Raw genomic sequence first — 15,736 nt, 5'->3', positions numbered from 1 at the left:
CTGACAAAATGCAGACGGACATTTGGCCGACGGACAGAATGCCAAAGCATGTTCCGAGTTCGGCCGAGGGTAGATACTCTCCAGAGTGCTCTGCTCTAATCAGAGCCTCGGGCGCCGCTACCGCCTCTGGGAACCTAACCATGCGCCCCAGCCCGCACTTCTTGTAATTCTCTGTCTGGGAAATTATCTATCGAATCTATTTATTTATCTATCAAATTTATCTATCACATCGATTTATCAATCAAATATATCTATCAAATCTATCTCGTGGCCAGACTGTTATCTGACAGCCACTTGTGTGTCAGACTATTATCCGTCGGCCAAATGTCTGTCGGCTAATAGTCCGGCCACAATGTCTTAGGGACTTTTAAGGGTAAACCGCTAGACTGTAAAACAATGTATATTTCTCCAACATAGGTGTGTCCGGTCCACGGCGTCATCCTTACTTGTGGGATATTCTCTTCCCCAACAGGAAATGGCAAAGAGCCCAGCAAAGCTGGTCACATGATCCCTCCTAGGCTCCGCCTACCCCAGTCATTCTCTTTGCCGTTGTACAGGCAACATCTCCACGGAGATGGCTTAGAGTTTTTTAGTGTTTAACTATGCAACATTTAACGGCTGTAATGGATAATTCTATCAAAAACATTTTAGCCAATATGCCCACTTATCAGCGAAAGCGCGACTGCTCTGTTTTAGAAAATTCTGTAGAGCATGAGAACGCTGATGATATGGTTTCTGAAGGGCCCCTACACCAGTCTGAGGGGGCCAGGGAGGTTTTGTCTGAGGGAGAAATTTCAGATTCAGGAAACATTTCTCAACAAGCTGAACCTGATGTGATTACTTTTAAATTTAAGTTGGAACATCTCCGCGCTCTGCTTAAGGAGGTGTTATCCAATTTGGATGATTGTGATTATCTGGTCATTCCAGAACCACTATGTAAAATGGAAAAGTTCTTAGAGGCCCCGGCTTTTCCTATATCCAAGCGGGTGGCGTACATTGTTAGTAAAGAATGGGACAGGCCCGGTATACCTTTAGTACCTCCCCCCATATTTATAAAATTGTTTTCCTATAGTCGACCCCAGAAAGGACTGATGGCAGACAGTCCCCAAGGTCGAGGGGGCGGTTTCTACTCTACACAAGCGCGCCACTATACCCATAGAAGATAGTTGTGCTTTCCAAGATCCTATGGATAAAAAATTAGAAGGTCTGCTAAAGATGTTTGTTCAGCAAGGTTCCCTTCTACAACCAATTGCATGCATTGTCCCTGTCACTGCAGCCGCGTGTTTCTAGTTTGATGAGCTAGGAAAGGCGATTATTAGTAATTCTTCTTCTTATGAGGAGATTATGGACAGAATTCGTGCTCTTAAATTGGCTAATTCTTTCACCCTAGACGCCACCTTGCAATTGGCTAGGTTAGCGGCGAAAAAATTCTGGGTTTGCTATTGTGGCGCAGAGCGCTTTGGTTAAAATCTTGGGCAGCGGATGCGTCTTCCAAGAACAAATTGCTTGACATTCCTTTCAAGGGGAAAACACTCTTTGGCCCTGACTTGAAAGAGATTATCTCTGATATCACTGGGGGCAAGGGCCACGCCCTTCCTCAGGATAGGTCTTTTCAAGACCAAAAATAAACCTAAGTTTCGTCCCTTTCGCAGAAACGGATCAGCCCCAAGGGCTACGTCCTCTAAGCAGGAAGGTAATACTTCTCAAGCCAATCCAGCCTGGAGACCTATGCAAGGCTGGAGCAAAGGAAAGCAGGCCAGGAAACCTGCCACTGCTACCAAGACAGCATGAAATGCGGGCCCCCGATCCGGGACCGGATCTGGTGGGGGGCAGACTCTCTCTCTTCGCTCAGGCTTGGGAAAGAGATGTTCTGGATCCTTGGGCGCTAGAAATAGTCTCCCAAGGTTATTCTCTGGAGTTCAAGGGGCTTCCTCCAAGGGGGAGGTTCCACAGGTCTCAGTTGTCTTCAGACCACATAAGAAGACAGGCATTCTTACATTGGGTAGAAGACCTGCTAAAAATGGGAGTGATTCATCCTGTTCCATTAGGAGAACAAGGGATGGGGTTCTACTCCAATCTGTTCATAGTTCCCAAAAAAGAGGGAACGTTCAGACCAATCTTAGATCTCAAGATCTTGAACAGGTTTCTCAAGGTTCCATCGTTCAAGATGGAAACCATTCGAACACTTCTTCCTTCCATCCAGGAAGGTCAATTCATGACCAAGGTGGATTTCAAGGATGCGTATCTACATATTCCTATCCACAAGGAACATCATCGGTTCCTAAGGTTTGCATTCCTGGACAAGCATTTCCAGTTCGTGGCATTTTCTTTCGGATTAGCCACTGCTCCTAGGATTTTCTCATAGGTACTAGGGTCCCTTCTGGCGGTGCTAAGACCAAGGGGCATTGCTGTAGTACCTTACTTGGACGACATTCTGATTCGAGCGTCGTCCCTTCCTCAAGTAAAGGCTCACACGGACATTGTCCTGGCCTTTCTCAGATCTCACGGATGGAAAGTGAACGTGGAAAAGAGTTCTCTATCTCCGTCAACGAGGGTTCCCTTCTTGGGAACTATAATAGACTCCTTAGAAATGAGGATTTTTCTGACAGAAGCCAGAAAAACAAAACTTCTAGACTCTTGTCGGATACTTCATTCCGTTCCTCTTCCTTCCATAGCGCAGTGCATGGAAGTGATAGGTTTGATGGTAGCGGCAATGGACATAGTTCCTTTTGTGCGCATTCATCTAAGACCATTACAACTGTTCATGCTCAGTCAGTGGAATGGGGACTATTCAGACTTGTCTCCGAAGATACAAGCAAATCAGAGAACCAGAGACTCATTCCGTTGGTGGCTGTCCCTGGACAACCTGTCACAAGGGATGACCTTCCGCAGACCAGAGTGGGTCATTGTCACGACCGACGCCAGTCTGATGGGCTGGGGCGCGGTCTGGGGATCCCTGAAAGCTCAGGGTCTTTGGTCTCGGGTAGAATCTCTTCTACCGATAAATATTCTGGAACTGAGAGCGATATTCAATGCTCTCAAAGCTTGGCCTCAGCTAGCGAGGGCCAAGTTCATACATCAACCATCAGGGGGGAACAAGGAGTTCCCTAGCGATGGAAGAAGTGACCAAAATCATTCTATGGGCGGAGTCTCACTCCTGCCACCTGTCTGCTATCCACATCCCAGGAGTGGAAAATTGGGAAGCGGATTTTCTGAGTCGTCAGACATTGCATCCGGGGGAGTGGGAACTCCATCCGGAAATCTTTGCCCAAGTCACTCAACCGTGGGGCATTCCAGACATGGATCTGATGGCCTCTCGTCAGAACTTCAGAGTTCCTTACTACGGGTACAGATCCAGGGATCCCAAGGCGGCTCTAGTGGATGCACTAGTAGCACCTTGGACCTTCAAACTAGCTTATGTGTTCCCGCCGTTTCCTCTCATCCCCAGGCTGGTAGCCAGGATCAATCAGGAGAGGGCGTCGGTGATTTTGATAGCTCCTGCGTGGCCACGCAGGACTTGGTATGCAGATCTGGTGAATATGTCATCGGCTCCACCATGGAAGCTACCTTTGAGAGACCTTCTTGTTCTAGGTCCGTTCGACCCACTCCAGCTGACTGCTTGGAGATTGAACGCTTGATCTTATCAAAGCGAGGGTTCTCAGATTCTGTTATTAATACTCTTGTTCAGGCCTGAAAGCCTGTAACCAGAAAAATTACCACATAATTTGGTATATCTGTTGGTGTGAATCTGCAGGATTCCCTTGGGACAAGGTTAAGATTCCTAAGAGTCTATCCTTCCTTCGAGAAGGATTGGAAAAAGGATTATCTGCAAGTTCCTTGATGGGACAGATTTCTGCCTTGTCTGTGTTACTTCACAAAAAGCTGGCAGCTGTGCCAGATGTTCTAGCCTTTGTTCAGGCTCTGGTTAGAATCAAGCCTGTTTACAAAATTTTGACTCCTCCTTGGAGTCTCAACCTAGTTCTTTCAGTTCTTCAGGGGGTTCCGTTTGAACCCTTACATTCCGTTGATATTAAGTTATTATCTTGGAAAGTTTTGTTTTTGGTTGCAATTTCTTCCGCTAGAAGAGTTTCAGAATTATCTGCTCTGCAGTGTTCTTCTCCTTATCTGGTGTTCCATGCAGATAAGGTGGTTTTGCGTACTAAACCTGGTTTTCTTCCAAAAGTTGTTTCTAACAAAAACATTAACCAGGAGATAGTTGTGCCTTCTTTGTGTCCTAATCCAGTTTCAAAGAAGGAACGTTTGTTGCACAACTTGGATGTAGTTCGTGCTCTCAAATTTTACTTAGCAGCTACTAAGGATTTCAGACAAACTTTGTCTTTGTTTGTTGTTTATTCTGGTAAACGGAGAGGTCAAAAAGCAACTTCTACCTCTCTCTCCTTCTGGATTAAAAGCATTATCCGATTGGCTTATGAGACTGCCGGACGGCAGCCTCCTGAAAGAATCACAGCTCACTCCACTAGGGCTGTGGCTTCCACATGGGCCTTCAAGAACGAGGCTTCTGTTGATCAGATATGTAAGGCAGCGACTTGGTCTTCACTGCACACTTTTTCTAAATTTTACAAATTTGATACTTTTGCTTCTTCTGAGGCTATTTTTGGGAGAAAGGTTTTGCAAGCCGTGGTGCCTTCCATTTAGGTGACCTGATTTGCTCCCTCCCTTCATCCGTGTCCTAAAGCTTTGGTATTGGTTCCCACAAGTAAGGATGACGCCGTGGACCGGACACACCTATGTTGGAGAAAACAGAATTTATGTTTACCTGATAAATTACTTTCTCCAACGGTGTGTCCGGTCCACGGCCCGCCCTGGTTTTTTTAATCAGGTCTGATAATTTATTTTCTTTAACTACAGTCACCACGGTAACATATGGTTTCTCCTATGCAAATATTCCTCCTTAACGTCGGTCGAATGACTGGGGTAGGCGGAGCCTAGGAGGGATCATGTGACCAGCTTTGCTGGGCTCTTTGCCATTTCCTGTTGGGGAAGAGAATATCCCACAAGTAAGGATGACGCCGTGGACCGGACACACCGTTGGAGAAAGTAATTTATCAGGTAAACATAAATTCTGTTTTTCCATTACAGTAACAGTTTAAGTAATTTATTCAGTCATTTATTTTGCATGCAGACCCTTTTGCACCTAATTGCTGATATATACTATTCATATATAAAATTATGTTTATGAGCCCTTTAACCTTTTCTACATACAGTGGGCTAGATTACAAGTAGAGTGCTATATTGTGCTTACGCGAGCATGATATTTGCACTCCATTCAATAATACCAGCACACGTAAATGTGCGCCGGTATTAAAAGTGCGGTGCAATGCGAATGCAACCTCATGTTCGTTTTGCCTGGAAACCAAATGCTCACAAGAGCGCGCTTCCATAGGCTTCAATGGGAGCCTCGTTTTCATGTCGACAAACACGGCAAACCACCTAGTACAGCAAATCACACAACGTTGGGCAGCAATAATTAAATATAGATTTATATGCTGCTTATATATAAATATATATGTGTTTATATGTGTATCCATGTAAAGGTTTTTTTTGTTTTTTGTTTTTTTTTAACACCCCGCTCACTTTAACCCCTTATAACTGCTTTCTGCAGTTTAAAAACAAAAAATAAAGATGCTCATCTTTTTATTTAATGTTACTCTTCTGTCCTCTTTATTTTTAGGGCAGTTGGGGCAACTTTTTTCATTAACCAGAGATCTGATCTCTGGTTAATGCTTTCTGACGCAAAGTGAAACCGCAAGCTTGCGATCACATTAACTAGCCAGCCATTTGTAATCTGGCCCAGTATATAGTAGTTTTCATGAGAGTTGAATAAAATACATTTACCATTTGATATCTGATATTTATTAAGCATTGTATAGTTTTATTTGTAATTTTAATTGTGGCATAGTTTACAACCGGAGCTCAAAAATAATAGCACTATTGTGCGTTAACAATGCTTGAGCGGTGAATGGTGCTTCCTTATTTTTGCTCATATTACAAGTCCAAAGTTATTTTTTATTGCTCAAGCAATATTCTAGCCAAACTTTTGCCATTGCGCATTTCGTTCTTCATAAGACGCATCGATCAAAATAAATTAGGGACAGAGAAATAGGGACAGAGGGATGTGAACAGTGAAAAATGGATAGCGGGTCAGGGACAGAGGAATAGGGACAAGGTGACAGAGGGATAAGGGTATTTGGATAATGGAAAGAGAAATAGTTTCAGGGGTAGAGAGAGAGGAATATATTGATATTTACAGGAAATGTTATGGATAGTGCAATAGGGACAGGTGATTTATTGATAGAGGGATATGTACAGTGGTAGGAGTATCAATGGGAAGTGATAGGTTGACCTTACTTTTATATAATATAATGCCATCTGTGCAGGCTTATAAACTATTTTTTTATGAGATTAATTAATATTTCAATCGCCATATATATATTTAGATGATCTCTTCAATTAACTGTGGCTTTTTAAAAATATTCACTATTTTATATATATATAATAAAGCTTAATTTTTTATTTTAAAGTTCATTGTTCCTTTATGTATTTACTTAAGTATAAAATTATTTTATATCTATTTTAATATTGATTTATCTATCTATGGTAATAATTTAAAAAAAAAATTCTAATTAGTGCCTCAACTTTTAATCGAACGTGTCTCTATGTTAGAGTAAATATATATATATATATATATATATATATATATATATATATATATATATTAAACATATTCCAGTTTAACCCACCAAATGTCGACAGCCTGGGTGAAAAGATAAGGCAGTATGCAAGAACAAACGTTTGCACTCACAGGTCTTTTTTAACTTTTTAATGTGGAACGTTTTCGGGGTATTACAACCCCTTCATCAGCATACAATAGTGAATATAATCAATGCTTTTATAGTGTTTTACAAAATAGTGAAACAAACACAAACCTCACATCTCCCCCAGTTTTTGCGCCAAAAAATATCGTCAGTGGAACACATAATGCGTTCCACCATCGTGGCCGAAACCGGAAGTTTAAAAACGTCACTTCCGGTTTTTCACCGAGATTAAAAAGAATTACCTAAAAGAAACAATTGTGTCAAAGAATCCTGATAGATATACAATTTATACACACAGTGCGAAAGTGTAAGAAAAGAGATGCCACAAACTTATTTAACAAATAGCATCAGTATAGTAAGCTCAGTGTATCATAGCAAGACTCATGTTTGTATTTGTTTATGTTGTCATGGCAACCGCTGCCATGGTAATAGTGATAGTTATCAACTCAAATACGTGAGTGCATTGTAGTGAGTGACATCAACCGTGTTACTAAAAGACTTGTGAAACCATTTAGACTTATAAATGCTAAAGTGTCATAAAAACGGGATAAGAAATGATTCATTATCCCTAAGTATGAACATAACAATAATTAAAATCAAAATTGGGTTACAACTGTGTGCCATTGTTAACACGTCCCCAGGATGTATAAGGGGTTAATCTAAACTTAATTGCAGGGATAAGATAGATAGAGATATGCTGGGATAGATCTGCACTTGATTGCAGGGATAAGATAGATGGGGGTATGATATGAACAATAAGGCTAATCTGAAAAAGTGTGTGCAATACACATCTCGGTCAAAATCTTATGACCAACTGTGACAATCACAAATAGCAAATTATAGCCATTGATAAATACATTTCCAGGATCAAAGATATATATGCTGCATATACACTTGCAGAATGGGTGTCAATATGCCCCAGTTAATTTGTATTACAATCTGCTTAAATTAAAGAAAAGAGAGGTAGATCTAGCCCTACATGGGAGCTACTTGTCTGATTATTATAGGACAGGCCACATCCCTAGGGGCTTTAGAGTCCACAATATACCAACGATTGGGCGTGATAACCCTGAATTTAGAAAAAAAATGGTGTTTCATATTGAACAAATGCTCCCTTGACCTGATACTATTAGTCATAGAAGAGGTTACAGTTATTTTGGGTAAGGTGAGGGTGGAGATACAAACATTTGAATCTGTACATAACACCACACTCATTAATGATTCCCAGGAGAACTGGTTATCTAAGATAAAAACCCAAATAGACAAATACCAAAGTGACTTAATTACCTTCAAGAACAGGAAGTTAGAGACGGTGAATAGTGACTACACACAGGGCAAAGTCTACAAATGGCTTACTACCACCACTAGCAATCAGTCTAGGAGGAGACAAAGAAACAGACGAGTACACTTTGACACTGTAGATACTAGTGGTGGGCATTCTACAGACACTGAGAGGAACCCACCAGATACATCTTTTACTCCCCCTAACTCTTTTAGACGACGTAATCAACATCCTCAATATGAGTCGAGATTACAGTCTACACTGACCCATTTTTTAGGGGTAACTACACGATCATGGGGAGGGGGAGACACAACAGACCCCATATTAGGAGGGCGGAGCATCAAACACAGGCCCCCAAGACATCCACGTCAGAGGACATAATTATCAACCTCAGCACACACACTCTCACGGTAAGTGAGCGTAAAGTGCTAAATAAGGGTTTATCATTTGTCCCTAGTGTACCAGTATCCGAATTTGATTTAAAGTTTGATTTATACAAACTTAATAGATCCTTAAAGATCAGGGAATTTTTCCAGAATAAAGAAAGTACTTATATTAAAACTCAGGTTGAACTCAAATGCAAGTTGCCTAATACATTTGAGCCTGTTAACTGTAGTTCTAGTACTAAAACTTTTCTAAGATTAGTTTCTCAAGATCTCGATACTGAGAGAATCGAAACACCGTGGAAACACAATCTATCTAGGGACGAACAAAGGGCTATCCAAATTCTCCAGGCTGACTCCTCTATTGTAATTAGGCTCGCCGACAAGGGCGGGGCCATAGTGTTGCTTAATTACACTGATTATAGGGCTGACATCCTGGACCAGTTGTCTGATTCAAATACATATACACCATTAACTACTGATCCCACCAGTACTTATAAAACACAATTGGATACCCTTTTAAAATTGGGGTTTGAACAAGGTTTTCTATCTGAGCACATTCTAGATTTTTGTACTACCAAATATCCCATGGTACCCATCCTGTATTCTATCCCCAAAATCAAAAAAACTTTGGACCATCCACCGGGCCGTCCGATAGTTTCGGCACGTGATTTATTGACACAACCTGTAGCTCAATTTGTGGATGTGTTACTCCAACCAGTGGTTAAGGGGAGACGTTCTTACATTATGGATACAAATAATTTCATTAGGAAGATACGGTCTGTTGACATCCAGCATGGCGATTTACTCGTGAGTCTGGATGTCAACAGTCTGTACACCATCATACCCCACCAAGAGGGACTGAAGGCAGTTCAGGAGCTTCTTATTGGCAACCCCCTGTATGAAGTCCCCTGATAGAATATCTATCTTCATTGATTGAGTACTGTTTATTTAAGAACTATTTCAGAATTGAAAATAGGTTCTATCTGCAGGTGGCTGGTACTGCCATGGGTTCCTCCATGGCCCCCGCCTATGCCAACATCTACATGTCACAATTTGAGAATGTGCACTTGTGGTCACATACGGGCACATCTATTATCTGTTATTACAGGTATATAGATGACATCTTCCTGGTATGGCGTGGGGGCATGGGGGGACTCCAGGCCTGGTACAACACTTACAATAGCTGCACTGACAATGTAAAATTTAAAATGACTGTGGATGAACAATCCATCAATTTTTTGGATCTGACAGTCTTTAAAGACACAGATAAACTTGGAACTGTTATATCATAAGCCCACAGACCGCAATTCCATACTCAGGGCCGATAGCTGTCATCCCCCTGCATTATTGAAGGGTATTGTCAAATCACAATGTATAAGAACTATGAGAAATAATTCAAATGCAGCAACTGGGGTCTCCCAACTGGTTGGAGTGGGTGAGAGGTTCCGCTCAAGAGGGTATAAGGCATCTGTGATCCAAGAGTCTATGGAAGCTGTATCCACCTTGACTCAAGCTGAATTGATACAACCCAAGTATTAATGGGACACTGCAGACAAATTGATTATGTCTACCACCTTTACTCCGGCCACAAAGGGCACTGGTCGAATTCTACGCCAACATTGGCCTATTATGTCCTCCGATCCAAAACTTACGTTCACCAATAATCTAAGACCTATGGTGGGTTTCAAGAGAGGTACCAATCTCAAAGATCAATTAATGAGAACAGATCCCAAAGCAAGTTACAACACTGGCACTAAAAGAAACATCAGGGGCTCATACCGGTGCTTAGGTTGGCACAAAGGTCTTTCACCATCCACACACGAACCGGTCCTTCACAATCAGACATTCAATAACATGTACTACGACGCACGTAGTGTATCTTCTGTTTTTCCCTTGCTCAAGGTTCTATGTAGGCAAGACGTCTGGCACGCTACGTGAAAGGATGGCTAACCATCGACATGCCATAAGGACGGCCATTAAGGAAGGGACTTCTGAGCAGCCTGTGGCGCGTCATTGCTCTAATGAGGGACATTCGGTTTCCTCAATCCGCTACATATTGATAGATCACATACCTCCATTGGAACGAGGCGGAGATCGCAACAAACAGCTTCTCAAGTGTGAGGTACAGTGGATGTTCCGCTTAGTTACCATTCTACCTGGTGGTCTGAACACTATGCCGACTTTAAAAATCTTCTCTAATGTGCTACATACTTGGGGTACTGTCAGGGTGGCATTGTGGCTCTGAGCTGCATTGTGTTGTGCCCCTCCTGTATAGGGGGTGGCCCGCACTATTCTCTCAGCACTGTGGGTTGGGATTGATATGATTCCAATAAACAACGTGGAAGCCTGGCCTACCTGTGTTAATTACCCGTACCTGCACTAAAAATCTTAGCAATCTAGGCAATGTGGGTTGAAATACCCAATAGTCTTGGGGGCCTTCTCATAATATATGTCAGATATATCTGTTGCTCTAATGGCATATTGACAACCATTCTGCAAGTGTATATGCAGCATATTTATCTTTGATCCTGAAAATGTATTTATCAATGGATATAATTTACTATTTGTGATTGTCACAGTTGGTCATAAGATTTTGACCGAGATGTGTATTGCACACACTTTTTCAGATTAGCCTTATTGTTCATATCATAACCCGATCTATCTTATCCCTGCAATCAAGTGCAGATCTATCCCAGCATATCTTTATCTATCTTATCTCTGCAATTAAGTTTAGATTAACCCCTTATACATCCTGGGGATGTGTTAACAATGGCACACAGCTGTAACCCAATTTTGATTTTAATTATTGTTATGTTCATACTTAGGGATAATGAATCATTTCTTATCCCGTTTTTATGACACTTTAGCATTTATAAGTCTAAATGGTTTCACAAGCCTTTTAGTAACACGGTTGATGTCACTCACTACAATGCACTCACGTATTTGAGTTGATAACTATCACTATTTCCATGACAGCGATTGCCATGACAACATAAACAAATACAAACATGAGTCTTGCTATGATACACTGAGCTTACTATACTGATGCTATTTGTTAAATAAGTTTGTGGCATCTCTTTTCTTACACTTTCGCACTGTGTGTATAATTTGTATATCTATCAGGATTCTTTGACACAATTGTTTCTTTTAGGTAATTCTTTTTAATCTTGGCGAAAAACCAGAAGTGACGTTTTTAAACTTCCGGTTTCGGCCACGATGGTGGAAAGCATTATGCATTCCACTGACGATATTTTTTGGCGCAAAAACTGGGGGAGATGTGAGGTTTGTGTTTGTTTCACTATTTTGTAAAACACTATAAAAGCATTGATTGTATTCACTATTGTATGCTGATGAAGGGGTTGTAATACCCCGAAAACGTTCCACATTAAAAAGTTAAAAAAGACCTGTGAGTGCAAACGTTTGTTCCTATATATATATATATATATATATATATATATATATATATATATACATTGATACAGATATATATGAGAGAGAGAGAGATAAAGATATATTATATATTGTACATTCTCTATATGTCTTGTTCTCTAAACCTCTATCTTCGTATACAACTTTTATTCTGTCGTTCCTCTTCATCTAATTTTTTTTTATAAAAAATTTATATCTCTTAATTTATATATTTTAAAAAAAAATTTATATGTATGGGTCTCTATTGATCTCTCTATCTTCATTTCAATTTTTCAATAATTAATTTCTCAGTTGGATTTATATCTATTATCAAATTATATATATATATATATATATTGATATTTATATCTACCATTCTCTAACTTCAGCGACTATATATATATATATTATTTTTTTAATTTATATATTTAGATTCATTTTTTGGATGCTATATGTGTCTTGTCTCTCAATAACGGAAATAATATTATATATATATATTACTATTATATATATATATTGTATTTATTTTTCTGATTGGAATTATCCTAATATAAATATACCAAACTTTGTAAACCACTATATCGTTCTCTAGTCTGTAGATATATTATTATATAATTCTATATGTCACCTTTTTTATCTATATTAATCCATACAAGTCTATAATGCTTACAATCATAGCTTAGAACTGATATCAAGTAATGTATAAAAAATCATATATACCCAGATTTCATTAGCGCAACAAACAATTTATATAAGGAATAGATGATTTCAATCCTGAGTTTATAAAAGATCAATTTATAAAATATAAATGGTTTCCTTTTCAATAAAGAAAATGCAGCCAAAATTAATGTCTCTAAAATCGGTATGTAATTATAGTAGCAAACGCAGTTAGAAATTATATCAGAGCAAGGTATAGATACTTGATTTATGAATGCACTGTTGCATGAGGAAAAAAAAGCCGTTCTGTTGTCACTGAAGCGTGAGCGAGATTCAATGGGAGGTAAAATGGGCGTAACATCACCGTCTATACACCGCCCACGTTTGAGATGACAAGGAGGGTTTAGCGAACGGACGCACACTAATGGTCACAGGGCAAAAAGTAAGATGAAATTTAATATATTAAAAAAAAAAAATGTTTTTTTTAATTACACAAAGCAGCCCGAATCTATTGTGTTTGCGGAACATAGAGTAAGCAGTTATACAGTCTGAATCTACTGACCCTTTAAATACAACAATTTATTTAATTTCCTTGATTAGGATTAATAATAATTCCTTTATAATTATTATCGGTAGGAATTACACAGACAACAAAGACGCACATTCAAACACTTTACCTCCTCACCCAAATATGTCATTAGCAACAATGATTTTTTATTTATTTATTTATCCAAAAGGATATGGTGCAAAGTAATAAAGGGACAGTAAACATAAAACATGCGTACGGCATCATTTAAACACGTTAAAAGGCTATTTTCATGTAGAAGCATTAGGGACAAATTACCTAAACCAGCTATTGATTTTCAGCACTTTCAAAGGGACTAAGGGACCCATTTATCAAGCTCTAAAGACTGCTGCTCCATAACCTGTCCACCTGCTCTGAGCAGGCGGACAGACATCGCCGCAATTCAACCCGATCGAGTACGATTGGATTGATTGACACATGTATGTGTGTGTATGTATGTGCGTGTGTGTGTATGTTTATGTATGTGTGTGTGTGTATGTGTGTGTGTATGTATGTTTATGTATGTGTGTATGTGTGTGTGTATGTATGTTTATGTATGTGTGTGTGTGTGTGTGTGTATGTGCGTGTGTGTATGTTTATGTATGTGTGTATGTGTGTGTGTATGTATGTTTATGTATGTGTGTGTGTGTGTGTGTGTGTATGTGCGTGTGTGTGTGTGTGTATGTTTATGTATGTGTGTGTGTATGTATGTTTATGTATGTGTGTGTGTATGTGTGTGTGTATGTGCGTGTGTGTGTGTGTATGTAATCCCATAGGCTCACATGTCTAATTTAATTATTATGCACCCGTATATACAGTTGTCAATAAATTTAAGCAGCAAATGAACCATTTGACTGTTAGTAACACATAAAATATTTGCTTTGCTATCATTGATATACACAAATCAGTGCTTTAACATATATACCGTTATTCATTTTAGAAATACTGAAAAATATATTAGGGAAGTTAAACAAATTTAAGAAGCTAAAAACTGCTGATTTATATCTGGTCTTTCTGGCTCCCAAGTTTAGCTTTTTTTTTTTTTTATTAACAAGGCTTGCCCAGTTAAGCCAATAAGTGGTTCTATCTCCCCTAGACAAACTTTTAGGGCATGTACTATGATCCCCAGCCACCTCATTCTTTAGGGGATGACTGATGTAACTGCAGATAAGTATAGCGTTTCTGACAGATTTTGACTATATCATAAAAAACATGGTTACTGTTACTGTAGTGGAAGTGATACATAAATGTTAAAAGATCGTTCCCATGCCCCAATATAAAGTATATATATATTTTCAAAAATAAAACTGTTACTGCAAAGTTCATTAATTGGTTATGGATAATTATAACATGATGTTAATATTTACTTATTTTTAGTAATATTAATATTCCCGCTACTCCCACTCGCATTTGGTGGGCTTGTCCCATCGCTCAATCTTACTGGATGACAATCAAGACTGAAATGGAAAGGGCACTCTAAACGATTCTAGACCTAAACATCTGGTTTTTCCTCTTTAACAAATTTACTAAGATTAAATGTAAATTGAGACTCACATTGATGACCATTATGGTCAACTCAGCAAAAAGACTTATCCCAAAAAATTGGAAATCACCGCACCTCCCATCAGTTAACACCTGGAGAGAGATAACCACCCAATCTCTCCAGCTAGAAAAACACCACTACACACAAAGTAAACGTTTGGATGATTATCAATCCATTTGCTTCCTCTGGGAAGAATATCTAAATCAAGCACCACCACCAACCTGAATACACTTCATCTTTCTCACGTCCCCTCTAGTACCCACAAGCACTCTAGACCAAATGCATATATACCTCCTTAACTACTTGTCCAACAGCTTGCAAGCCAGTCAGCATTAGATATGCTTGGAATCAGTTGGTCGAAGGATTATCCTACTAATGAACGTTTATTATATTTCCAAATTCCTCTACAACTGACACTTAAATACTTTCCTACGAGAACAGCATTGCACTATATTTATCTTATGTTGTTTCTGTTCTTTGTATTTCACTGTTATGTATTGTGTCATCTCAAACAACTTTGTAATGTGACCTTCTTTCAGTTGGTCTCAGTCATACTGATTTTCTCTTTTCAGTAATTTGTTTGCTTTACCTTTAATAAAGTTTAAAAAAAAAAAATATTAATATTCCCACTAGTTGTGTATGTTTCAGCCAGTTTATCCACATACTTATGCTGGTGTATGTTTTGGCATTTTTCAGTTCATACAAGCCAGTCGGACATTAATCGAAACTTCAGATGCAGTTTACAGCAAAATAATTCAGGTGCAGAAAGCTGGTGAGTAATAAAAAACAAGCATTTGTCACAGAAGCATGGCTTCTACATTTCATAGAGAACATACTTGATGGAGAGGGGACCAGTGAATGTTTATAATGACATACGTTATCTTAGTCCACTGTAGACTAACACTCAACCGTGAAAAATGCACCCGTCTTGACGTTAAAAAGAGCCATTATCTTCGCATTTATGTAACTTAAAATGAATCCACAAATATAGATATTTGCATATATTAGTTCACATGCATAGACAGCATTTACCATGATGCCTTTCTGTTTATACTGATT

General features: G+C 39.2%; 1 protein-coding gene across 3 annotated transcripts in view; it reads left to right on the top strand.

Moving 5' to 3' along the window:
* Nucleotides 1-15,736, top strand: part of LOC128645777 (inactive phospholipase C-like protein 2) — a 410,224-nt gene that overhangs the window by 212,370 nt on the left and 182,118 nt on the right. For all 3 annotated transcript variants that reach the window (XM_053699021.1, XM_053699014.1, XM_053699030.1), the window contains one exon: nt 15,374-15,449. In XM_053699021.1, coding sequence (XP_053554996.1) covers nt 15,374-15,449 — 76 coding nt within the window. The remainder of the gene's footprint in view (nt 1-15,373; nt 15,450-15,736) is intronic.

The sequence above is a fragment of the Bombina bombina genome, chromosome 1 (genome assembly GCF_027579735.1).
Source record: "Bombina bombina isolate aBomBom1 chromosome 1, aBomBom1.pri, whole genome shotgun sequence".
Classification (NCBI taxonomy): domain Eukaryota; kingdom Metazoa; phylum Chordata; class Amphibia; order Anura; family Bombinatoridae; genus Bombina; species Bombina bombina.
The sequence above is the reverse complement of the archived record's forward strand: the minus strand, read 5'-3'. Positions and strand labels throughout refer to the sequence as shown.